Genomic DNA, 21,667 nt, shown 5'->3' with positions numbered 1-21,667 from the left:
AAAAAAAAGTACTATACTCCCAGACATCAATCTAGAGCTATATAATCCATGTCCATGCCTCTTTTAAGAAAATTTTTAGTTTTAGAGATAGGGTCTCCCCTCTGTATCCCAGGCTGAAGTGCAGTGATGCTATCATAGCTCACTGCAACCTCCAGCTCCTGGGCTCAAACATTTCTCCTGAATAGCTGGTACTGCAGGTGAATACCACCACACCCAGCTAATTTTTTAATTTTTCGTCGAGATGATGTCTTACCATGTCGCCTAGGCTGGCCTCAAATGCTCCTCCCACCTTAGCCGTTTTGGGTTTGAGTAACATATAATTGTTACTTGTCTTTAAGTGCCTCCTTTTCAGCTCATGTGGACAAGAAAATAATCCCTGTCCTGTTGTTTAAAAGTGGGTATATATACACACATATTTGTGATTTTTAGACTTTTTTGCCTGATTTTCACAGTTTTGACTTTAATTTTCTTCCTTATTAGAAGATAATGGGTAACTTTAGAACCTCTGAGTTCAAGGAAGGATCTCAGCAGTGAGGCCAGAGGAGTGAGATGTCCTGTGGTAACCAAGCATACCATTTCCTTGTCAAGTGGGCTTTTGTTTATGGCCGCTTAGCGGCTTAAAACTCCATGGACTGGTGAGGATTATCATTTGATAGAATTTCTCCAATTCAAAAACCTTACTATTATCCTCCAATCAGTTTTACACTGTTGGGGAAAATCCCCCTGACCTTATATAACATACTTTGTAACCCTGCAGGTAGTTACTCTTATACTCTTGTCATTATAAATGCTTGATCAATGGTTGATAGACTAGCTCTTGATCAGAGTACTCTTGTATGGAGAGAAGGAAAAAATATCATACATTTCACTTGATTCTGTGAACCATAATGCTTAGGACAGTAGTGGTTTGGGTTTGATTTAAAAACAAATGTTTTTCTCATTCATGCTGAAATGTTATCTCTTTATTTAAGGATACCATTGGGAATATAATTTTTTAACCTATGTCAAACCTCATATGACTGATCTCAGTGAAACGAACTGTAAAAATATTTGCATCAATTTATTTTTAAATATTTAAAAAAGAAGTACATGTATTAGACTTTTAAAATCTAATTGTTTTAACTGATAATATGTACTTCTTAGGTTAAATATCTTGGTAATATTAATGCATACCTGGTTGACCCAATCTTTTACAGCCTTCACTTAACTTAAGAGACCTTGGATTATCTGAATTAAAAATTGGACAGATTGATCAGCTGGTAGAAAATCTACTTCCTGGATTTTGTAAAGGCAAAAACATTTCTTCCCATTGGCATACGTCCCATGTCTCTGCACAGTCCTTCTTTGAAAATAAATATGGTATGTTAATGTATTTTTTGTTCTAATTAAATATTTTAGCACTATTAATAAATACCATTTATTAGCTTTTACGGTAGCATTTACTGTGTGCTGGGTTCCTTCTTCCTGAAGGTTTTTTTTTTTTTGGACAGAGTCTCCCTCTGTCACCCAGGCTGCAGTGCAGTGGCGCAATCTCTGCTCACTGCAAGCTCCACCTCCTGGGTTCATGCCATTCTCTTGCCTCAGCCTCCCGAGTAGCTGGGACTACAGGTGCCCACCGCCACAGCCAGCTGATTTGTGTATTTTTAGTAGAGATGGGTTTCACCGTGTTAGCCTGGATGGTCTCGATCCCCTGACCTTGTGATCCGCCTACCTCAGCCTCCCAAAGTGCTGGAATTACAGGCGTGAGCCACTGCGCCCAGCCTTAAACACAGTACATCTTTTATCACTGGTTTTGTTTTGTTTTGTTTTGTTTTTGAGATGGAGTTTCACTCTTGTTGCCCAGGTGGGAGTGCAATGGCTCACTCTCAGCTCACCACAACCTTCACCTCCTGGTTTCAAGCGATTCTCCTGCCTCAGCCTCCCAAGTAGCTGAGATTACAGGCATGCGCCACCATGCCTGGCTAATTTTTCATTTTTAGTAGAGACGGGGTTTCTTCATGTTGTCAAGGCTGATCTCAAACTCCCAACCTCAGGTGATCCACCCACTTCTGCCACCCAAAGTGCTGGAATTACAGGCGTGAGCCAGTGTGGCCGGCCATGTTTTATCACTGTTAATTTGAATTTAGTTTCATTAGCAGCTACATTTGTATGCCAGATAAAAAAGACAATGTAGGCCAGGCGCGGTGGCTCACGTCTGTAATCCCAGAACTTTGGGAGGCTGAGGCAGGCGGATCACAAGGTCAGGAGATCAAGACCATCCTGACTAACAGGGTGAAACACCATCTCTACTAAAAATACAAAAAATTAGCCGGGCGTGATGGCGGACACCTGTGGTCCCAGCTGCTCGGGAGGCCAAGGCAGGAGAATAGTGTGAGCCTGGGAGGCGGAGCTTACAGTGAGCCGAGATCATGCCACTGCACTCCAGCCTGGTGGACAGAGCGAGATTTTGTCTCAAAAAAAAAAAAAAAAGATAATGTAACCAACAAGTGATAGTAAACTAAAGGATTTTGAGATGTAAAGTAGTTAAATTAGCAATGCTTTAGATATTTTCATAAAAGTTGAAACTCATATTGTGATTTCCCTAATATTTGATAGAATTATTTATGTTTCATAGGATTTTTGTTTTTTGTTTTGGAAATTAGAAAATTTACTTTTTGCAATTTCCTTCCAGGTAACTTAGATATATTTAGTACGTTACGTTCCTCTTGCTTGTATCGAAAACAGCATTCAGGAGCTCTTCAAAGCATTTGTTCAGATCTTCAGTACTGGCCAGGTATGAAGCAACAACCATAGCTATTTTGGAAAAATAATATACTTATTTACTGTAGTCTGATTTGTCTTTCTTAATGGTATTAATGATTATAAACATTCATTTGCAATTCACACGGCCTAAAGAGTATTTGGAATTGATTAGTTTGGGTTCTTCTGTATAATTTTTAATCTGGGATATAATTATATATATAGGAGTATAATATATAGGAGCTAAATTTTGAGTGTGATAGCGCCACAATAAATCAAACTCCAGGGAATTTATCTAACTTGTTTCAAGATAAATGACTAAGCACATTTGCTTACTCATCCTCACTTTCAAAAGCCCATTGAAATTAATTTATATATATATATATGAAAAAAGCAATGACAGAAGGGTTTTGTTAATGGACCAGAAATTTGAGGACTTTCAGTAAGTTGTAATATAGGTGACATCAAATTGACAGTAAAATCAAATTTGTATTTATTCGTGTAATTTTTGAATACAAGGCACTAGTGATAGATGTCAGGTGATAGCGATCATTGTAAATGAAAAAGACATGTTTTCTACCTTCATGGGACTAAGGGTCTCGTGAAAGAGGTAAGTACTTCTGCTTCCAAGAGAACTCAGGAAAAACCCCACTTCCAGAGCCAGTAAAATTGGACTCTGGGATGGAATGGAATAAACAGTTGAGGATTGCCAGAAATGGGCCAATCACAGAACAGATATGGCCTTTAACCTTTAGGTAAATTAGCAAAAAACACCTTTCTAATAAGACTTCTGTGTGTGTGTTTGTGTATCGAGGGACGTCTGTCTGTGGAGACTCCTGGTTTGAGCATTGATGCCAAGGAAAGAAACAAGATAGTACCCCAGATTACTTTGGTTTTGAATTATACACTCACTAAAGGTATTCTGCTCATAGTCCAAGTTTTATATTCTGAATATATTTACTTTTGCTAGTGTTGAGGATACCCATTTGTAGTCAATACCAATGACTGTATTTGTTTTGTTTTGTTTTTGAGATGGAGTTTTCCTCTTGTCACCCAGGCTGGAGTGCAATGGCACCTCCTGGGTTCAAGCAGTTCTCCCGCCTCAGCCTCCCGAGGAGGTGGGATTACAGGTTCCCCCACCAGGCCCAGCTAAGTTTTGTATTTTTAGTAGAGATGGGGTTTCACCATGTTGGCCAGGCTGGTCTCGGAACTCCTGAGCTTAGGTGATCCGCCTGCCTTGGCCTCCCAAAGTGTTGGGATTACAGCATGAGCCACGGCACCAGGCCCTGATCACTGTATTCTTATTTATAATTACAAATGGATTACCAAGAATCTATGTATTTGAGGAAAACTTAAAGCATAAAAGAGAGGCACCAAGTTCAGCAAAGAGACCAATAACCCTCTGAAGAAATGATTAATACAGAAGACAGAAGAAGACAGCTGATACGTTTTTAGATACTGTTGGAAGATGTTTAAAAACTGAGCATGTGTTACCTAGGGTATGAAAACTGTCTTAATAAGTTTTCATAGTGTTGTAACTCTGAGGTCAGATTCTCTCAACATCAGAAAATAAAGCTAAAAATCCAGTAACAGAAAAGACAGCTTAAAAAAATACCTAAATACTTGAAAATTTAAAAACCCTTTTCTAAATGTCTCATGACTGAATGGAAATCAAAACTGAGATTACAGACACTCAGTAATTAACCACAGTGAAAATCTGTTTATCAGACTCTTTTGGTGAGGACAAAATGACGTTGAGGGCATTACATAATTTATTAAGAAATCAGGCCAGACACGGTGGCTCACGCCTATAATCCCAGCACTTTGGGAGGCCGAGGCGGGCAGATCACCTGAATTCGGGAGTTCAGGACCAGCCTGGCCAACATGATGAAACCCCGTTCTCTACTAAAAAGGAAATACAAAATTAGCTGGGCGTGGTGGTGCATGCCTGTAATCTCAGCTACTCGGGAGCCTGAGGTAGGAGGATCACTTGAACCCAGGAGGCGGAGGTTGCAGTGAGCCGAGAGCACGCCGTTGCCCTCCAGCCTGGGCAACAAGAGCGAAACTCCGTCTCAAGAAAAAAAGAAAAGAAATCAAGATGGGCTGGACACGGTGGCTCACGCCTATAATTCCAACACTTTGGGAGGCTGAGGCTGAGGCTGAAGCTGAGGCTGAGGTGGGCGGATCACTTGAGGTCAGGAGTTTGAGACCAGCCTGGCCAACATGGCGAAACCCTGTCTCTACCACGATATACAAAAATTAGCTGGGTGTGGTGGCAAATGCCTCTAGTCCTACCTACTCAGGAGGCTGAGGCAGGATAATTTCTTGAACGTGGGAGATGAAAGTTGCAGTGAGCCAAGACTGCACCTCCATCCTGGGTGACAGAGCAAGACTTTGTCTCAAAAAAAAAAAAAATTAAGATATAAAACATGGAAAATAAATTGAATTTCTGAAAAATAATAGAAGAAATTAATACAAAGCAAATATTTTAAAATAATAGGTGGAAATAGTTTTACTTAATTAAACCAAAAAAAATTTAATATAAAAAAATGGAACAACGTAACAATTCTGATTAAGAAACAACAGAAAAATACAAACAGTATTAGAAGTATGAGTGGGAATTGCCATGGATATGTGAAGGTTTTAAAATTGCAAGGTGGTATGTGTAACTTTATGTCATAAAAATACGTTGAAATGGACAGTTATCTAAGCAATAAATTGATAAAGTTGGCCCAAGAAGAGATAGGATAATAACCATAAAGTTTAAAAGATACTATTTAAAAAATATTGTTCCTTTGCCCCAGAGGCACTAGGTTCAGATAGTTTTTATGGCTGCATTCTTCTAGAATATTGAGTTTCTTGTTAATTTAAAACCATATTAAAAAGAAAAAGGTCTAGAATACACTTCCCTATTTATTCCATGAGATTGCTGTTAGTAGAACTTGGTAGTATTGGTGTAAGGCCAGGCACTGTGGATCACACCTGTAATCCCAACACTTTGGGATGATCACTTGAGGCCAGGAGTTCCAGACAAGCCTGGACAAATCTCAACAGCAACAAAAGTTAGCCCATCGTGGTATCATGCCCTTGTAGTTCTGGATACTTGGGAGGCTGAGGTGAGAGGTTTGCTTGAGCCCAAAGTTCAAGGTTACAGTGAGCTATGATCATGCTGCTATACTTCAACTTTAGTGACAGAGCAAGATCCTATCTAAAAAAAAATATATATATATGTATGTATGTATGTATGTATATACACACACAAGCACGACAGAGGAACAAAATAGATGAGTTTCAATTAACAGAAATCCTAAATAAAATCCAAAGAAAGCAATCTAAAAATGTGCTAAAAATGTTATATCATGACTAAGGAATACAAAAGTGATTTAACGTTAAGTCAATTAATATATCATATTAATTGATTAGAAAAGAAAAATAATGTCATTATTTCAATGTATGATACAAAGACATAATATACTTTAATTGCTGTACTTCCTGAAAACTCTTAGAAAGCTAGAAATGGAAGGAAACTTTTAAAATTTCTTAACATCTATTATGTTCCTGTTAATTTGAGAAACATGGAGTATCCTGGTTTTTTTCAGCATTAATTTGGAGATTCTGAACAATATGATTTAAAAGAAAACGAAATGAGCCATATGTAAGTTAAAGGAAGGGGTAAAATTATAATTTGCAGGTGATACAATTGTTTACCAGAAAATTCAAGAAAATCATCCAAAAGGCTATTCAAGTAGAGTTCACTCCTTTGTCCATACCAGATAAATGCATAAAAAGCAATAGCTTTCTTATAATCTAGCAGCAGGTTTTATTTACAGTTTCTTTAAAACCCAGTAAATGTTTTATCCTGACAAGAAATATACAGCATACATATATACACACGTACACACGTGTGTATATGAAGCTTTACTGAAGGAAAAAGAGGAACTGAGTGAAATAAAATGAGAGAAGGCCATAATCCTATTTGGAAGAACTAGGTATTATAACAGTATCAATTTACACCCAAATTTATAAAGTCAGTACAACCCCAATCAAAACTCTCATGACCCATTTGGGAAATTGAGAAGTTGATTTTAAACTTAATTTGGAGTAACTGAGAACATGTTAAAAGAATACTAATGAAGGGGATTTCACCCTACTTAAGTATATGAAAATATAGATATTTAGCCGTGGAAATCAGCAGTGTAGTATTATAAATAACTAAAATTCAAAAATTTAACCTAGTGCTGGCATACATCAGTGCAACAAAATTAAGAATTTTAAATCAATAAGCAAATGATGGATAATGAAATGTTATCAGCCTAAGTGACTGTTTTGGAAAAATCAAGTTCTTTTCTTACATCGTACCAAAAAAAACTTCCAAATATGTTAAAGGGCTGAAAACAAAAATATAAAACTGAAAATATTACAGGTAAGTAGACTTCCTTTCAAATCTTAGTTTGGCGATGAAACTCTAATCAAGTTAAAATGCAGAAAACACAACAAAGGTATGGCTACACTGACCTAATAAATTTCTGTATCATGTGATTGAAAGACAAAGACACGTTAAAATAAATATTTACAATATATATAAAGATTACTATCTGTAACATCCATGTTCTCTAAATAAAAATGGAAAAATGTGCAAAGGACATGCATGGTCAATTTACCAATGAAATAAAAATAAAAATAGTCAATAAAAATACAGAGGAATCTTTTCAAAATTTTCCCACATTTGTAATCTGGGAAATGCAAAGTAAAACAAGGTACTGGTATTTTTGCCCATCAGACTTGTACAAATTTAAAAGATTCATATTGTTTAGTATTGGCAAGGATATGAAGAAAAGGAATCTTATAAGCATTGGTGGGCACATAAATTGATAACAATCTTTTTTAGAAAGTAGTCTCAGCCAGGCGCAGTGGCTCACACCTGTAATCCCAGCACTTTGGGAGGCCAAGGTAGGCGGATCACGAGGTCAGGAGTTTGAGATCAGCCTGGTCAACATGGTGAAACCCCACCTCTACTAAAAATACGAAAATTAGCTGGGCATGGTGGCGGGTGCCTATAATCGCAGCTACTCAGGAGGCTGAGGCAGGTGAATCCGTTGAACCCAGGAGGCGTAGTGAGCGGAGATCATGCCACTGCACTCCCGCCTGGATGATAGAGTGAGACTCTACCTCAAAAAAAAGTAGTAGTCTCTTAGTGTCAAACAAAATTTAAACCTTAACAGTGTTTCTTTTAGGAATTCAATCTACATCTGCTGACATACATGTACAAGAATGTTCACCACAGTTTGTTTCCAGCAATTAAAACCAGAAAACAAATAATGTTCATGGTAGGGAAATGGTTGAATGAATTGTACTCTGATACACTGGAAAAGTGTAAACAGCCATTAAACTGAATGCACTGTCCTGTTCTGAAAAATAATGCATGAAAAATGAAAATTGCAAAAAAATAAGTACTATTTCTAGAGTAGTTTTTATAGAAAGAGCATATATGTGCATGCATAGAAGGGTAGTCAGAATTGTTAACAAGTTATACTCTGGGAAGTGGGATTGGGGCTTGAGAAATTAGAAGACACTAATTTGATACACTCACCTTTTTTTCAAAAACATGTAAAAATCAGTTGTGTAGATTCAACCTATTTTAATTACTTGGCTGGTTTTTTTTTTTTTTTTGGAAAAAAATCACAGTTTATCAGAGTTGATACTCAGTTTTTAAAATTATATTGTATAACCCTCTGACTTCTCTATTTACTTTTATCCCCTATCAACATAAAAATAGGGCAGGCGCGGTGGCTCGTGCCTGTAATCCCAGCACTTTGGGAGGCCAAGGCAGGTGGATCACCTGAGGTCGGGAGGCTGAGGCAGGATAATTGCTTGAACCCAGGAGGTGGAGGTTGCAGTGAGCAGAGATCGCGCATTGCACTCCAGCCTAGGCAACAAGAAAACAAAACTCCATCTTAAATAAATAAATAAATTAATTAATTTCCTTTTGAAACAAGAACAATAGAAAAAACTGTAGGCTGGACATGGTAGATTTAAGTGCTCAGACCTAATCCCAGCACTTTGGGAGGCTGAGGCAAGAGGATTCCTTGAGCCCAGGAGTTCAAGGCCAGCCTGGGCATAAAAGGAGACCCCGTCTCTACAAAAAAGAAAGAAACAAAGGAACACATATTTAAGTGTCAGGCAAATTAGACAGACTAGGATATACAGGTAGAGTGTCAGACTTTAGAATCTCAGGCGTTTTTCTTTTCCTGTAACAATTTACAGTGACAGTGAATGGTATTGTTTTATTTAGTTTTCATACAGTCTCGGGGTTTTAAAACTTTGAAATCAAGGACACGACGTCTCCAGTCCACCTCCGAAAGATTAGCTGAAACACAGAATATAGCACCATCATTCGTGAAGGTAATTAGACCTTTTTATGATCCAAAAAGCAAATATTTTCAAGTTGTTAAAAAAAATGAGGAGCTTCAATATCTGATTTCTTTTGTTGGCTGATAGATTTTCTTCCTTCTTTCCACTAATAAGGGATTAGTAACCTGTGTAATCATTATACCTGTAACTCTTCTGGGCGCCAGACTTGCCTCTCCACTTACTAGATTTTTTCCCCACAAACCTACACCTGTTAAGGTGTTCTCTGTATTAATGAGCAGCATCTACCCAAGCTAAAAACCTGGCTGTGAACCTATGTTTGTCCATGTTGCCTCACCTCCCACATCCATTAACCACTAAAGTTCTGTTGATCCAGCCTCCTAAATATTTGTTAAATCTGTTCCAGTGGCATAGATAGGCTATAACTATTTGTTGCCTAAATTACTCTAATGAATACTTGTTTAATCTCCTTGCCTCTAGTCTTGCTACGTTCAGTCCAGCCTCCAGATTGCCACCCATCAATCTTTCTAAAATTATGATCTAGTTATATTACTCTGCTTTATTGCTTACCTCCACCTGATACACTGGGAATTTCATCATTTGGTCTTTACCTATGTTTCTCTTCTCACCATTCAATATGCCCCTCTGTTTCCCTGCTCCTCTCTTGGCACTGAAGTCTTATATAAGATTGCTAGGGCCGGGCGTGGTGGCTCACACCTGTGATCCCAGCACTTTGGGAGGCCGAGGTGGGTGGGTCACCTGAGGTCAGGAGTTTGAGACCAGCCTCAACATGGCGAAACCCCGTCTCTACTAAAAATACAAAATTAGTTGGGCGTGGTAGTGCATGCCTGTAATCCCAGCTACTCGGGAGGCTGAGGCAGGAGAATTGCTTGAACCTGGGAGGCCGAGGTTGCAGTGAGCTGAGATCACGCCATCGCACTCCAGCTCGGGCAACAAGAGCAAAGCTCTGTCTCAAAAAAAAAAGATTGCTAATAGTTCTTGAGCACTGAAGGCTATTGTTTCATGACTCTGTCAGATTGTTCATGGTGTTTATTCCCTGTTTTAGATGTCCTATTCTCTATAAGGCCTTTCCTGTATTCCTGAGGTAGCATTTATTTACTACCATACATAATACTTCTAACATAATATAAAAATGATTTAAGAAACTTAGCTATTTACATATCTTTCTCCAGTAGACTGAAAACTTTTAAGATCAGTGGTTTATTTATCTTTACATTTTCAGAACTTACATAAGGCCAAGTGTATGAACGGTGCTCAGTAGATATTTAGTAAATTAATGAGATTTTTCCTCTAGTAAAGATAAAGGGATATGAACATTAAGTCAATCAAACCCTAAGATAATATGTGACCTGTTTTCAGTATAGTGTTCATGCAGAGAATAATGCCACTTTCTTTGTGTTAATTGATTGATGCAGGAATAGGATCTAGTATTAGTTTCCTAGTTATTAATTCATTGCTGAGTCTTAATCTGTTTCTTCACGTTGACAGTAAAAATTACAGAATTTTAGTGAATTTTTTTGAGTGGTCACAATATTGTTAGGGAGTGTCACTCTGTCGTTAACCAGTACTGATGTGTTGTTTGTGTATTCAGGGGTTTCTTTTGCGGGACAGAGGATCAGATGTTGAGAGTTTGGACAAACTCATGAAAACCAAAAACATACCTGAAGCTCACCAAGATGCATTTAAAACTGGTTTTGCGGAAGGTTTTCTGAAAGCTCAAGCACTCACACAAAAAACCAATGGTAAGTTGATTTGAAACCGTCCATGTTTGAGAAGAGTAACTGAAAGGAAGTCATAGTCTTACATTTAAGTTTTAAGTAACTTTTCTAAGACCATCTGTCTTTCTATTGATTAAATTCTACTACATTTGTAACTTAATCTATGTAGAAATAGAGATACTGCTGATGGTTTTCCTTTCTCAAGAGAGAAAACGAATTGGAGAAAAGGAAGTGTGAATGGTTTAAAGGTTTTTGTTTCTTTGTTTTTTGTTTGTGTTTGTTTTTGAGACACGGTCTTGCTTCATTGCCTAAGCCAGAGTGCAGTGGTGCAATCACGGCTCATTGCAGCCTTAACTTCCTGGGCTGAAGTGATCCTCTCACCTCAGCCTCCTGAGTAGCTAGGACCACAGGCATGTGCCACCATGCCCAGCTAATTTTTGTAGAGATGGAATTTTGCCGTGTTGTCCAGGCTGGTCTTAAACTCCCCGGATCAAGTGATCCTCCTGCCTTGACCTCTTAAAGTGTGGGGATTACAGGCATAAGCCCACCTTGCTTGGCCTTAATGAAGTTTTTGATAATAGGGTACTTATAGGAAATCATAGCAGTTGTGAAAAAGAATGCCAGATTCCAAAATTGGATGTGATGAAATGTGATTATCAACAATAACCTAATGTTTACATTTCACTGAGCTGTCATTTTTTTTTTTTTTTTTTGAGACGGAGTCTCGCTCTGTCGCCCGGGCAGGAGTGCAGTGGGCGGATCTCAGCTCACTGCAAGCTCCGCCTCCCGGGTTCACGCCATTCTCCTGCCTCAGCCTCCCAAGTAGCTGGGACTACAGGCGCCCGCCACCTCGCCCCGCTAGTTTTTTGTATTTTTTAGTAGAGATGGGGTTTCACCGTGTTAGCCAGGATGATCTTGATCTCCTGACCTCGTGATCCGCCCATCTCAGCCTCCCAAAGTGCTGGGATTACAGGCTTGAGCCACCGCGCCCGGCCGAGCTGTCATATTTAATTAATGTCATTTGATGTAAAGCTTTTTTTTTCTACCCTAGATTCCCTAAGGCGAACCCGTCTGATTCTCTTCATTTTGCTGCTATTCGGCATTTATGGACTTTTAAAAAATCCATTTTTATCTGGTAAAAGCTTTTTTTATTTATCTAACTTGTTAGTTTCTTATTCCTTTAAATACATGATTCCTTTTAATGCCTAATCTAACCCTTAAAGAAAGAACACATTAATGTTTATAGTTCTAGAATTAGGCTTTCATTCCTAGTAGTGGTTAGTTTCCCAAATTTTAGAAAATGATACCTGTCCAATTATAAAATTTAAAAATTATCCTGGTCAACAGGGTGAAAGTAAATTAATTAATTGAAAAATTATGTAGAAGAATTTTATAATAGCAGTACAAACCGAAATAGTTTTCTGTTTCAAAGATAAGCTAATAAATTCAATTTATTAATAGTATCATATTAAATGTTCCCCTTTTTTTTAGTTTGCTTATCTGAAATTAAGCAATAGTGTCAGACTTAAGTGGTTCCAATTACCTTTTCCACTACTATGTAGTTTTCACCCTGTGTTCTCTATTCTCTTTAATATCAAGGATATGTACAGATTCTTAAAAAATACTTTGTGGGCTAAAACTGTTAGTGTTCATTCTAGAATTACTATTTTAAATTTGTTTTCCCAGTTTCTGTGTTCTTGATTTATTAAGCATTTCTTCTTAACCCTGTATTTTGCCAGCTCATTTTTCAGCCTATCTTAACAGTATTTTGGGCTTCTTTTGAGGAAATTAGAAATTGCTCAGTTTACTCATTTATAACTGCTCTAGTTTGGAAGTTTCTACCTGAGTGGGAAAGACTTAAGAAATTCTTGTAATAGTTCTCCAAAATTGATCTCTAGTATTTTACTGTCCTATCAGACTTTTTCTGTCTTGCTTATCAGACTTAATGATGTCATAATTGATAGGTCATTTGAGGGCAAGTAGTAACAGTTGTCAGAAGACGACAACTACATGAAAAATATCATAATGTGTTAAGCCCATGTGTGTCAGTGTTTTTTGCTAACTGTAATGCAATGTATTTCAAAGTGTAGACCTGTGACCAGTTATATCAGAATAATCAAAGTGTTTGTTAAAAATGCAAATTCTCCTGGGCCCTGTGCTGTGGCCTGAGAACCTGCATTTTAACATTTCTCAAGTGAATTTTATTCACACTAGAGTTTGAGAAACTTTGTTCTATCATTAGATACTACAGTGAGAAGTGGAAAATAATTCTTGATTTTATTAACTGAAAAGTACAAATGTCTTTTTATTTTATGTTATTTTATTTATTTATTTATTTTCAGATGGAGTCTTGCTCTGTTGCCCAGGCTGGAGTGCAGTGGCACGATCTTGGCCCACTGCAATCTCCGCCTCCCGGGGTTCAAGTGATTCCCCTGCCTCAGCCTCCTGAGTAGCTGGGACTTCAGGCCTGTGCCACCATGCCCAGCTAATTTTTTGTATGTTTAGTAGAGACGGGGTTTCATCATGTTAGCCAGGATGGTCATGATCTCCTGACCTCGTGATCTGTCTGCCTCAGCCTCTCAAAGTACTGGGATTACAGGTGTGAGCCACTACGCCCAGTCTTTATTATTTTTTAATTTTTATTTTTTCAAATTGATTAAGAAACTAAAGGAATAAAAGAATGGCTACTCCATAGGCAGAGAAGCCAAAATATGTCTTTTTAATGTGAATCACTTACTCTTTGAAGATGGTTTAGAAATCCAGAAGACCTAGTTTCTGTTCCTCACTCTGATTTGATATGTGAAGTTAGGTCTCTTAGACATTTGATTTTTCTAGGCTTTGCTTTCTTGCATCTAAAAAAATCAGGTGATTGGAATGTTATTAATCTATCAAATATAAACATTTCTTTTCTTCCCTTTAGTCCGCTTCCGGACGACAACAGGGCTTGATTCTGCAGTAGATCCTGTCCAGATGAAAAATGTCACCTTTGAACATGTTAAAGGCGTAAGTTAAGAAGATTGCCTTGCCTTCTTCATACATTCTCTAATTGATACTCTATATAAGGTGGATATTTGATTCTATAGTGTATGCTTAGAATAGGTAAAATTGTATCCAAAAGTATTAGAAACAATATTTTGGGATAAATATTAATAGTTAAGGATCCAATCTTGCTTTATGACAGGGGATAGTATAATTTATGAAGGAGCAACCTAGTGTAGTGGAGTGAATGTGGACTTCAGAGTCAAGCTGACTAACATTTGAAATTCATTTTTATACTTATTAGCTATGAGACCTTGAAGAAATTACTTTAGATCCTGACAGATAATGTATGTGCTTGACACATAGTAGATAGTTAATAAATGGTCCTTCTTTACCTGTTCCTCTTATTGATCTTTGTAACTCTAGTATCTAAAACATATTAAACAATGTATATTTCTTGAATGAATAGAATGGATAAATGTTAGTTTACAGTCAATTAATTTGTTAAATATTTAATAGTAACTATTTAGTGCTAGGCCCTGTTTTAGCTGCTGGGATAGAATAAATAATCTTTGCGTTCTTAGAGTTTAAACTCTAAAAGCAGTAATTGGACACTGATATGTCATATAAGAAAAAGTAGAGTATGTTAAAAGGTAATAAAAGTGTATGGAGGAAAAAGTAGAGCAGGGTAAAGAGGATTGGGAGTTTTGGGAGAAGGCTTATAGTTTTAAATGCAGTGTTCAAGGTGCGATTGATGGAGAAGGTGACATTTGAGAGAAAATCTGAAGGAGAAGATGGAATAAACTGCATTTATCTGAGAAAAGAACATTTCTGACCAAAGGAACAGTTTGAGCAAAGGCTCTGAATTATTAGGGTGTCTGACTTGTTCATTTTTGAAAGTAGAACCAATAGGATTTCTCATTGGAACATAAGGTGTAAGAGAAAAGAGGAGTCAAAAAGGACCACAAGATTTTTGGTCTCAACAATTATAGAAGGATAGAATTGACATTTACTGAGATTTTTGTTTTTGTTTTTATTTTTGAGACGGAGTTTTGCTCTTGTTGCCCAAGCTGGAGTGCAATGGCGTGACCTCTGCTCAGTGCAACATCCGCCTCCCGGGTTCAAGCGATTCTCCTGCCTCATCCTCCAGAGTAGCTGGGATTACAGGCACAAGCCACCACGCCCAGCTAATTTTTTGTATTTTTAGTAGAAACAGAGTTTCACCGTGTTAGCCAGGCTAGTCTCGAACTCCTGGCCTCAGGTGATCCGCCTGCCTCAGCCTCCCAAAGTGGTGGGATTATAGGTGTGAGCCACTGCACCTGGCCTTTAGTGAGGTTTTCAAAGGCTGTGAGTGGAGCAGATTTGGGGGACAAAGGTTAGAAATTTAGTTTTAGGTATGTTAAGTGTGAGAGATACAAATGAAAGTGTTGAGTAACTTGGATATACCACTTTGGAGGTATGGGAGAGGTCTGAGCTAGAATTAAAAATAGGAGATTATATTTATATGTATGTTAAGTCCACATGTTTGGATGAGATCACCCAGGAAGTGAGTGTAACCAGAAGAGAGATCTAAATACTGAGTTATAGAGCACTTGAAGGTTCACAAGACAGAGAAGAGAAGCCAGGAACCCAGGTGAAAAGGAGCTGCCGGTGAGTTAGGTGAGAATGGTGTCCTGGAAGAAAATATTTCTGATGGAGGGGAGTGATCAGCGACGTGAAATGCTATTGATGGGCCAAGTGACAACTAACCATTTGATTTAGCAGTAAGTCATTAGTTTACCTGATAAAGAGCAATTTTAGTGGAGTAGCAGGGGTTAAATTCCGATTGCAATGGGTTTACAAGAGGTGGAAAGAAATGAGATGGAATAGAGGATTACAGACAATTCTTGGATTTTGTCTGACAGAAGAGCGCAGGTAATTTATCTTATAATAGAAAATAAAGTTGGAATGTTGGTAAACTGTTGGGTGGGGGGTTGTGGAAATTGATAGTATCGAGGTCACCAGCAGAGAGAATATGGATGGGAGAGGAGGAATGAGTGGTTAATGGAGGAAGTAAATTGTGCAGGAATAGGAGAATGAATGGAAACGGGAAATAAAACTGTTGGGCTCACTTGAAATTTTGGATCATGAATTTATATTAAGACAAGTGAAAATGAGTCGTTTTTCTACTGATTTTCTATTTCTTTTATCTCTTCCAAATGTGAATTCTGCAACTTCAGTACCACACTGTGCTCTTCTCTGTGCTTTGCCATTTTATCTGCTCTATTATATTTGATTTCTGAGAACTGTAGTGGCTGGGTAATTATCTTTCAGGAATGTTTTAGAAGAAATTCTTCCTGCAGGAGAGATTTGAAGTACATGATCTGAGGACTCTTCCAACTCTGAAGAGATTGGTTATGTTATTTCTGCTTTTCCTCTTTACATATTCATGTCTCTGTTTATACATAACCATGTTTTTTCAACCTCGACTGTTGGGGAATAAGGCATTGGGAATCGTTATAGTTTTACACCAAGCAGTTCTTTCCTTTCCTTTCCAGTTTAAATGGCTATGAGCCCTGTTGGAAATGTATAAAGGGAACAATTGAGGAAGAGGTTGGTGCAGTGATTATTTGAAAACTTCAATCATCAGTGTGGAGGGCCCTTCTCTTTGTGTTTGAGGTCTGCATGCCTTTTCTAAATTGAGCCTGTATTAAGGCTGAGGTCAGACAGAGCATTGTTATTTTCTGCCTGCAATGTACGTACATACTTACTGAATATACCACACTTCCACCTCTTTTGAGAGAATTTTTTTGTTTGTTTGTTTGAGACAGGGTCTCGCTCTCTTGCCCAGGCTGAAGTGCAATGGCATGATCTTGGCTCACTGCAGCTTTGACCTTCTGGGCTCAAGTGATCCTCCTGCCTTAACCTCCCTTGTAGTTGAGACCACAGGCATGCACCACCACACTTGACTAATTTTTTAATTTAATTTTATTATTCTTTCTAGACAGGGTCTGGCTCTATCACCCAGACTGAAGTGCAGTGGTGTGATCTTAGCTCACAACAACTTCCTCCTCCTGGGCTCAAGCTATCCTCCTGCCTCAGCCTCCCAGGTAGCTAGGACTACAGGCGTATGACCCTACGCCTGGCTAATTTTTGTATTTTTTTTGTAGAGTTGGGATTTAGCTGTGTTGCCCAGGCTGGTCTTGATCTCCTGGGCTCAAGTGATCCACGCATCTTTGCCTCCCAAAGTGCTGGGATTACAGGCATGAGTCACCGAGCCCAGCTGATTTATCCTTCTCCTTCTTCTTCCTCCTCTTCCTCTTCCTCTTGTTCTTCCTCTTCTTCCTCCTCCTCTTCTTCCTCCTCTTCTTCCTTTTCTTCCTCTTCCTCTTCTTCTTCTTTCCTGTTCCTTTTCCTCCTCCTCCTCTTCCTCCTCTTCCCTCTTCTTTCTTCCTCCTCTTATTTCTTCTTCTCCTCCTCCTTCTCCTTCTCTTTCTTCCTTCTTCTCCTCCTCCTTCTTCCTTCTTCTCCTCCTCCTCCTCCTCCCTTCTTCTCCTCCTCCTCTTCCCTTCTTCTCCTCCTCCTCTTCCCTTCTTCTCCTCCTCCTCCTCTTCCTTCTTCTCCCCCTGCTCCTCCTCCTCTTTTTGGGTGCAGGGGGTAGAGACAGAGCTTCACTTTGTTCTCCAGTCTGGTCTCAAACTCCTGAGCTCAGGTAGTCCTCCCATCTCAGCCTCACAAAGTGCTTGGGTAGTAGACATGAGCCATCATGCCTGTCCTGGAATGTGGGGATTTCTGAGTACTAAACTAAAGCCATGCTGAAGACTAAGCATAATGAAAGTAGACATCACAATTAAGGTAGATCAAGTTTTCCATGCTAAAATGAATCAATTTTATAATTGTTATAAGACCTAAATTTATATAGAGCAAAGTAATTCAGTAGCATTTACCAGAACAGATTTACCATTAGGTAGTTCCTGTGATCAAATTTTTACCAAATCTCAAAGAGCTTGTATGGGAATGTCATTTCCTTACCTAGAATTTCTGAATATATGGGCATACTTATATATATAGTCTTAAAAATATTAATACAGGCATTTAATAACTTGATTCATTACCTTGATCCCATTAACTATTTTCCTTGATAGATCTTAGGTTCCTGAAGTGGGAATTCTCTTGCCACAGAATTTGGGGAGAGAATATAGTTTATTTGAGTAGCAAATTACGTTTAATCTCTTCTCCTTTATTCCTACAAGTTAAAATTGGAATTATATCTGTTATTTTGACCAAATACAATTTAATCATCTTTTAGTACATGGATATTATCTTTCAAGTTCTCTTTTAATAAACCAGCCAAGTCTTTTTTTAACCATAAATTTCATTGAAGTTTAACAAATTCACAGAGAAATGCACAATTCCATAAATTTTCACAAAGTGTCTGTGTTATAAGTACCCAGCTCAAGGAACAGAACGTTATCAGAAGCCTAGAACCTCCTTGATGCCTCCTTCTGGTTACTGGCCTAGGGACAATTTCCTATCTAATACCGTATGTGAATTTTCCCTATTTTTGAATTTTAGATAAACATAATCCATATAGAATATCCTTTTTTGTATGAGGCTTGTTTCATTCAAGATGTTTGTGAGATCCATCTATGTTATTTGGAGTTGAGGTTTATTTATCCTTACTGCATAGTATCCCATTATACGAATACCACAACATGGTGCAGTTATACTGCTTTAGAGTGGACATTTGAATTATTTCTAGTTTTTAGTTCTAATACAGCTGGTGTGAATATTCTTGTACAAGTCTCTTGGTGAAAATATGTACACACTTCTGGACCTAGGAGTGGACAAAGCTTTGTTTTCTATTTTTTAAAATACTCTGTGAAAAGAAAATGCTATGTGTTTAACCATTAACTTGATTAAAACATTAGTAAATTTTTAATTATTTAATCAGAATAACTTTCAAAGATCATTCCAAGTCTAACAAAAAAACATAACTTTGCTCTTTAATAAGTATAAAATTTCCTGGAAATATATCTGGGAATTTTTTTTGAAATAATAAGTGAATCTTGACATTAATTGGACATTTTCAGAATGCCGTTTGGCATAAAACTGTTTCCTGTTTTAGTATGCTCCTCTCTAGGTACTTTCTTTTTAACCCTGTCCAATGTACTTGACTTTTGTTTTCTCACTGAGAAAAATGAAAGTTCAGAATGATTTTTTAGGGATAGTAAGGAGACTTTGCATAATTGGAAATAATGGTCAGGGGAAAGCCCTTTGTGTGTTTTATAAGGGGCCATTTTTGTATGCTTCTTTTACTGAAACAAAGAAGGCCAGGTTAATTCCATATCCAAATTAAATTTATGATTTTCAAAAGGGCTAATCTCACCAAATGTGTCCATAATCTAAAGTTTTTTGGAAAATTGTGTCACTTTAGGTGGAGGAAGCTAAACAAGAATTACAGGAAGTTGTTGAATTCTTGAAAAACCCACAAAAATTTACTATTCTTGGAGGTAAACTTCCAAAAGGTAAGATAATCTTTTTTTTTTACCATGATTTGATGGAAAAAACAAAAACAAACAAAACAAATCTATATTACTTATTTAATGTTAACTGATTAAAGTTTAAGTCTTAATTGCTGTTTTACAAAATAGATGTTCATTCTGAACATACAATTCCACAGCTTTTTTTTGGTAACTGCAAATTTTTATATACTTTCAAATTTTAAGTAAAGTTATAAGAATAGTACGTAGAATGTTCCTCATATCCTTAACTTAGACTCTCAAATTTTTAATATTTAACTTCCTTTTTTTAGACCCAGGCTTGACTGCAGTGATGCAATCATGGCTTACTGTATCCACAACCTCCCGTGTTCAGGCGGCACTCCCAAGTAACTGAGACCACAGGCACACACTACCATGCCACCTAATTTGTGTACTTTTTGTAGAGATGAGGCCATGTTGCCCAGGCTTCTCTTGAATTCCTGGGCTCAAGCGATCCACTCACTTTGGCCTCCTAAAGTACTAGGACTGCAGGCATGAGCCAGCGCACTCAACCTAGCTCCATTTAAAAAATCATTCACTTTGTCTCTTTATGTATATATAAATATACAAATTACTCGTAAATAAATAAATTTTTAATTATTTGAGAGTAAAATGTAAACATAATCACCCCTAAGAGTGTATTTTCTAAGAATAAGGATATTCTTCTACATAACTCCAGAATTATATTAAAATTAGGACATTAGTTGGGTGTGGTGGCTCACACTTTTAATCCTAGCATTTTAGGAGGTGGAGGCGGGTGGATTACTTGAGGTCAGGAGTTCGAGACCAGTCTGGTCTTGAAGCAGGGGCCATTGGAGTTCCAGCCAGCCTGGCCAACATGGTGAAACCCTGTCTCTACTAAAAATACAAAAAAAAAAAATTAGCCGGGCTTGGTAGCAGGCGCCTGTAATCCCACCTGCTCAGGAGGCTGAGGCAGGAGAATCGCTTGAACCTAGGAGGTGGAGGTTGCAGTGAGCCAAGATTGTGCCCACTGCACTCCAGTCTGGCAGACAAAGCGAGACTCTGTCTCCAAAAAAAAAAAAAAGACATTTAACATACATACAAAACCATTATCAAATTTAGAGTCTATATTCAAATTTCAGCATTTGTTCCAATAGTATCCTTTGTAGGGTACCCTCTTCCCCAGTTCAGGACCCAATCCAGGATCACAGATAACATTTAGGCTTTTATTTTATTTTATTTTATTTTATTTTATTATTATTTTTTTTAATGAAACAATTCCTTAGCCTTTTTGTGAGGGAGTGGGGAGAAGAGGATCTTTCATGATTTTTACAGTTGTAAAGAGTACTTGCCTAATTATTTATAGAATGTTCTCAGTTTAGCTTTGTCTGATGTTTTCTAGTGGTTAACATGACTTTTAATGACTTCATAGTATCCTTCTAATTTATGGTTGTATCACAGTTTAACCATTTATATTGAATTTTTGTATGGTTTCCAGTTTTTTATTAAGAATAGTACTGTAGTTCATCTTAATTCAAGGCTTTGCCTGCATGCTTAATTATTTCCTTAGAATACATTTCTAGAAATGGAATTGCTGAGTTAAAGGATGACACTCCTTTTTAATGCTTGTTTTTATACTGTCACCTATCTCTACTGAGAATACAGCAGTGCATAAAATTATTTGAAGTAACCTTTGCTAATTTAGGGTACATTTATTAAATCAGTGCTAATCACATCACAGAGTGAATGTTTAAAACCATAGAAGTATTAATAGTTACCCTCTTCCTCTTTCTAATCACAAGGAGTATTTTAAATTTATAGAAAATTTGAGTAGTATAAATTTGTAGAAAAATCTTCAGATACCAAGATGTAATCCACAGAAATTAATATGATTTACACCAGTTAAGTATAACTAAAACATGACAATACTAGGATAGTCTTAAAGCTATTTTTGAGCTTGAGCTTTCTTTAAAATTTTTCTGTTAAAATGCAGCAAACATGTATGTAAAGACGTTTTGTTGCTTTTTAAATGTAATATGTATATTTATAAAAACATATAAATCAGGCAATTCTGTTTTTCTAACATGTGAAAATCTTTGATATTAGGAAAATTTTCAAACATATGAAAAACCTTGAAAGAACAGTACAATTAACATCCATATCCCATCCACTTAGACTCAACAATTAACATTCTGTCATATTTGCTTTCTGTGTATGTGTGTATTTTTCCTCCTGAACATTTGAAAGAAAACTGTAAACATCACCTACTTGACATCGAAAGACTTTGTTGTACATCATCTAAGGACAGTGTCCTAAATAAACATAATAACCTTATCCCACCAAAGAAAATTAACACTA

At 37.3% G+C, this 21,667-nt stretch overlaps 1 protein-coding gene across 1 annotated transcript in view; it reads left to right on the top strand.

Annotated features, from left to right (window-relative positions):
- The first annotated feature begins 1,202 nt into the window (after nucleotides 1–1,202).
- Nucleotides 1,203–21,667, top strand: part of LOC105531223 (ATP-dependent zinc metalloprotease YME1L1) — a 33,749-nt gene continuing 13,284 nt past the window's right edge. Inside the window, exons 1-6 of the mRNA XM_011969108.1 lie at nucleotides 1,203–1,359; nucleotides 9,032–9,141; nucleotides 10,721–10,871; nucleotides 11,899–11,982; nucleotides 13,768–13,850; nucleotides 19,243–19,333. Coding sequence (XP_011824498.1) covers nucleotides 10,772–10,871; nucleotides 11,899–11,982; nucleotides 13,768–13,850; nucleotides 19,243–19,333 — 358 coding nt within the window. The 5' untranslated portion in view covers nucleotides 1,203–1,359; nucleotides 9,032–9,141; nucleotides 10,721–10,771. The remainder of the gene's footprint in view (nucleotides 1,360–9,031; nucleotides 9,142–10,720; nucleotides 10,872–11,898; nucleotides 11,983–13,767; nucleotides 13,851–19,242; nucleotides 19,334–21,667) is intronic.

This window comes from Mandrillus leucophaeus, unplaced genomic scaffold (genome assembly GCF_000951045.1).
Source record: "Mandrillus leucophaeus isolate KB7577 unplaced genomic scaffold, Mleu.le_1.0 Scaffold872, whole genome shotgun sequence".
In the NCBI taxonomy this organism is placed as follows: Eukaryota; Metazoa; Chordata; class Mammalia; order Primates; family Cercopithecidae; genus Mandrillus; species Mandrillus leucophaeus.
Note: the sequence above shows the minus strand (reverse complement) of the source record. Positions and strands in the feature narration are given on the sequence as shown.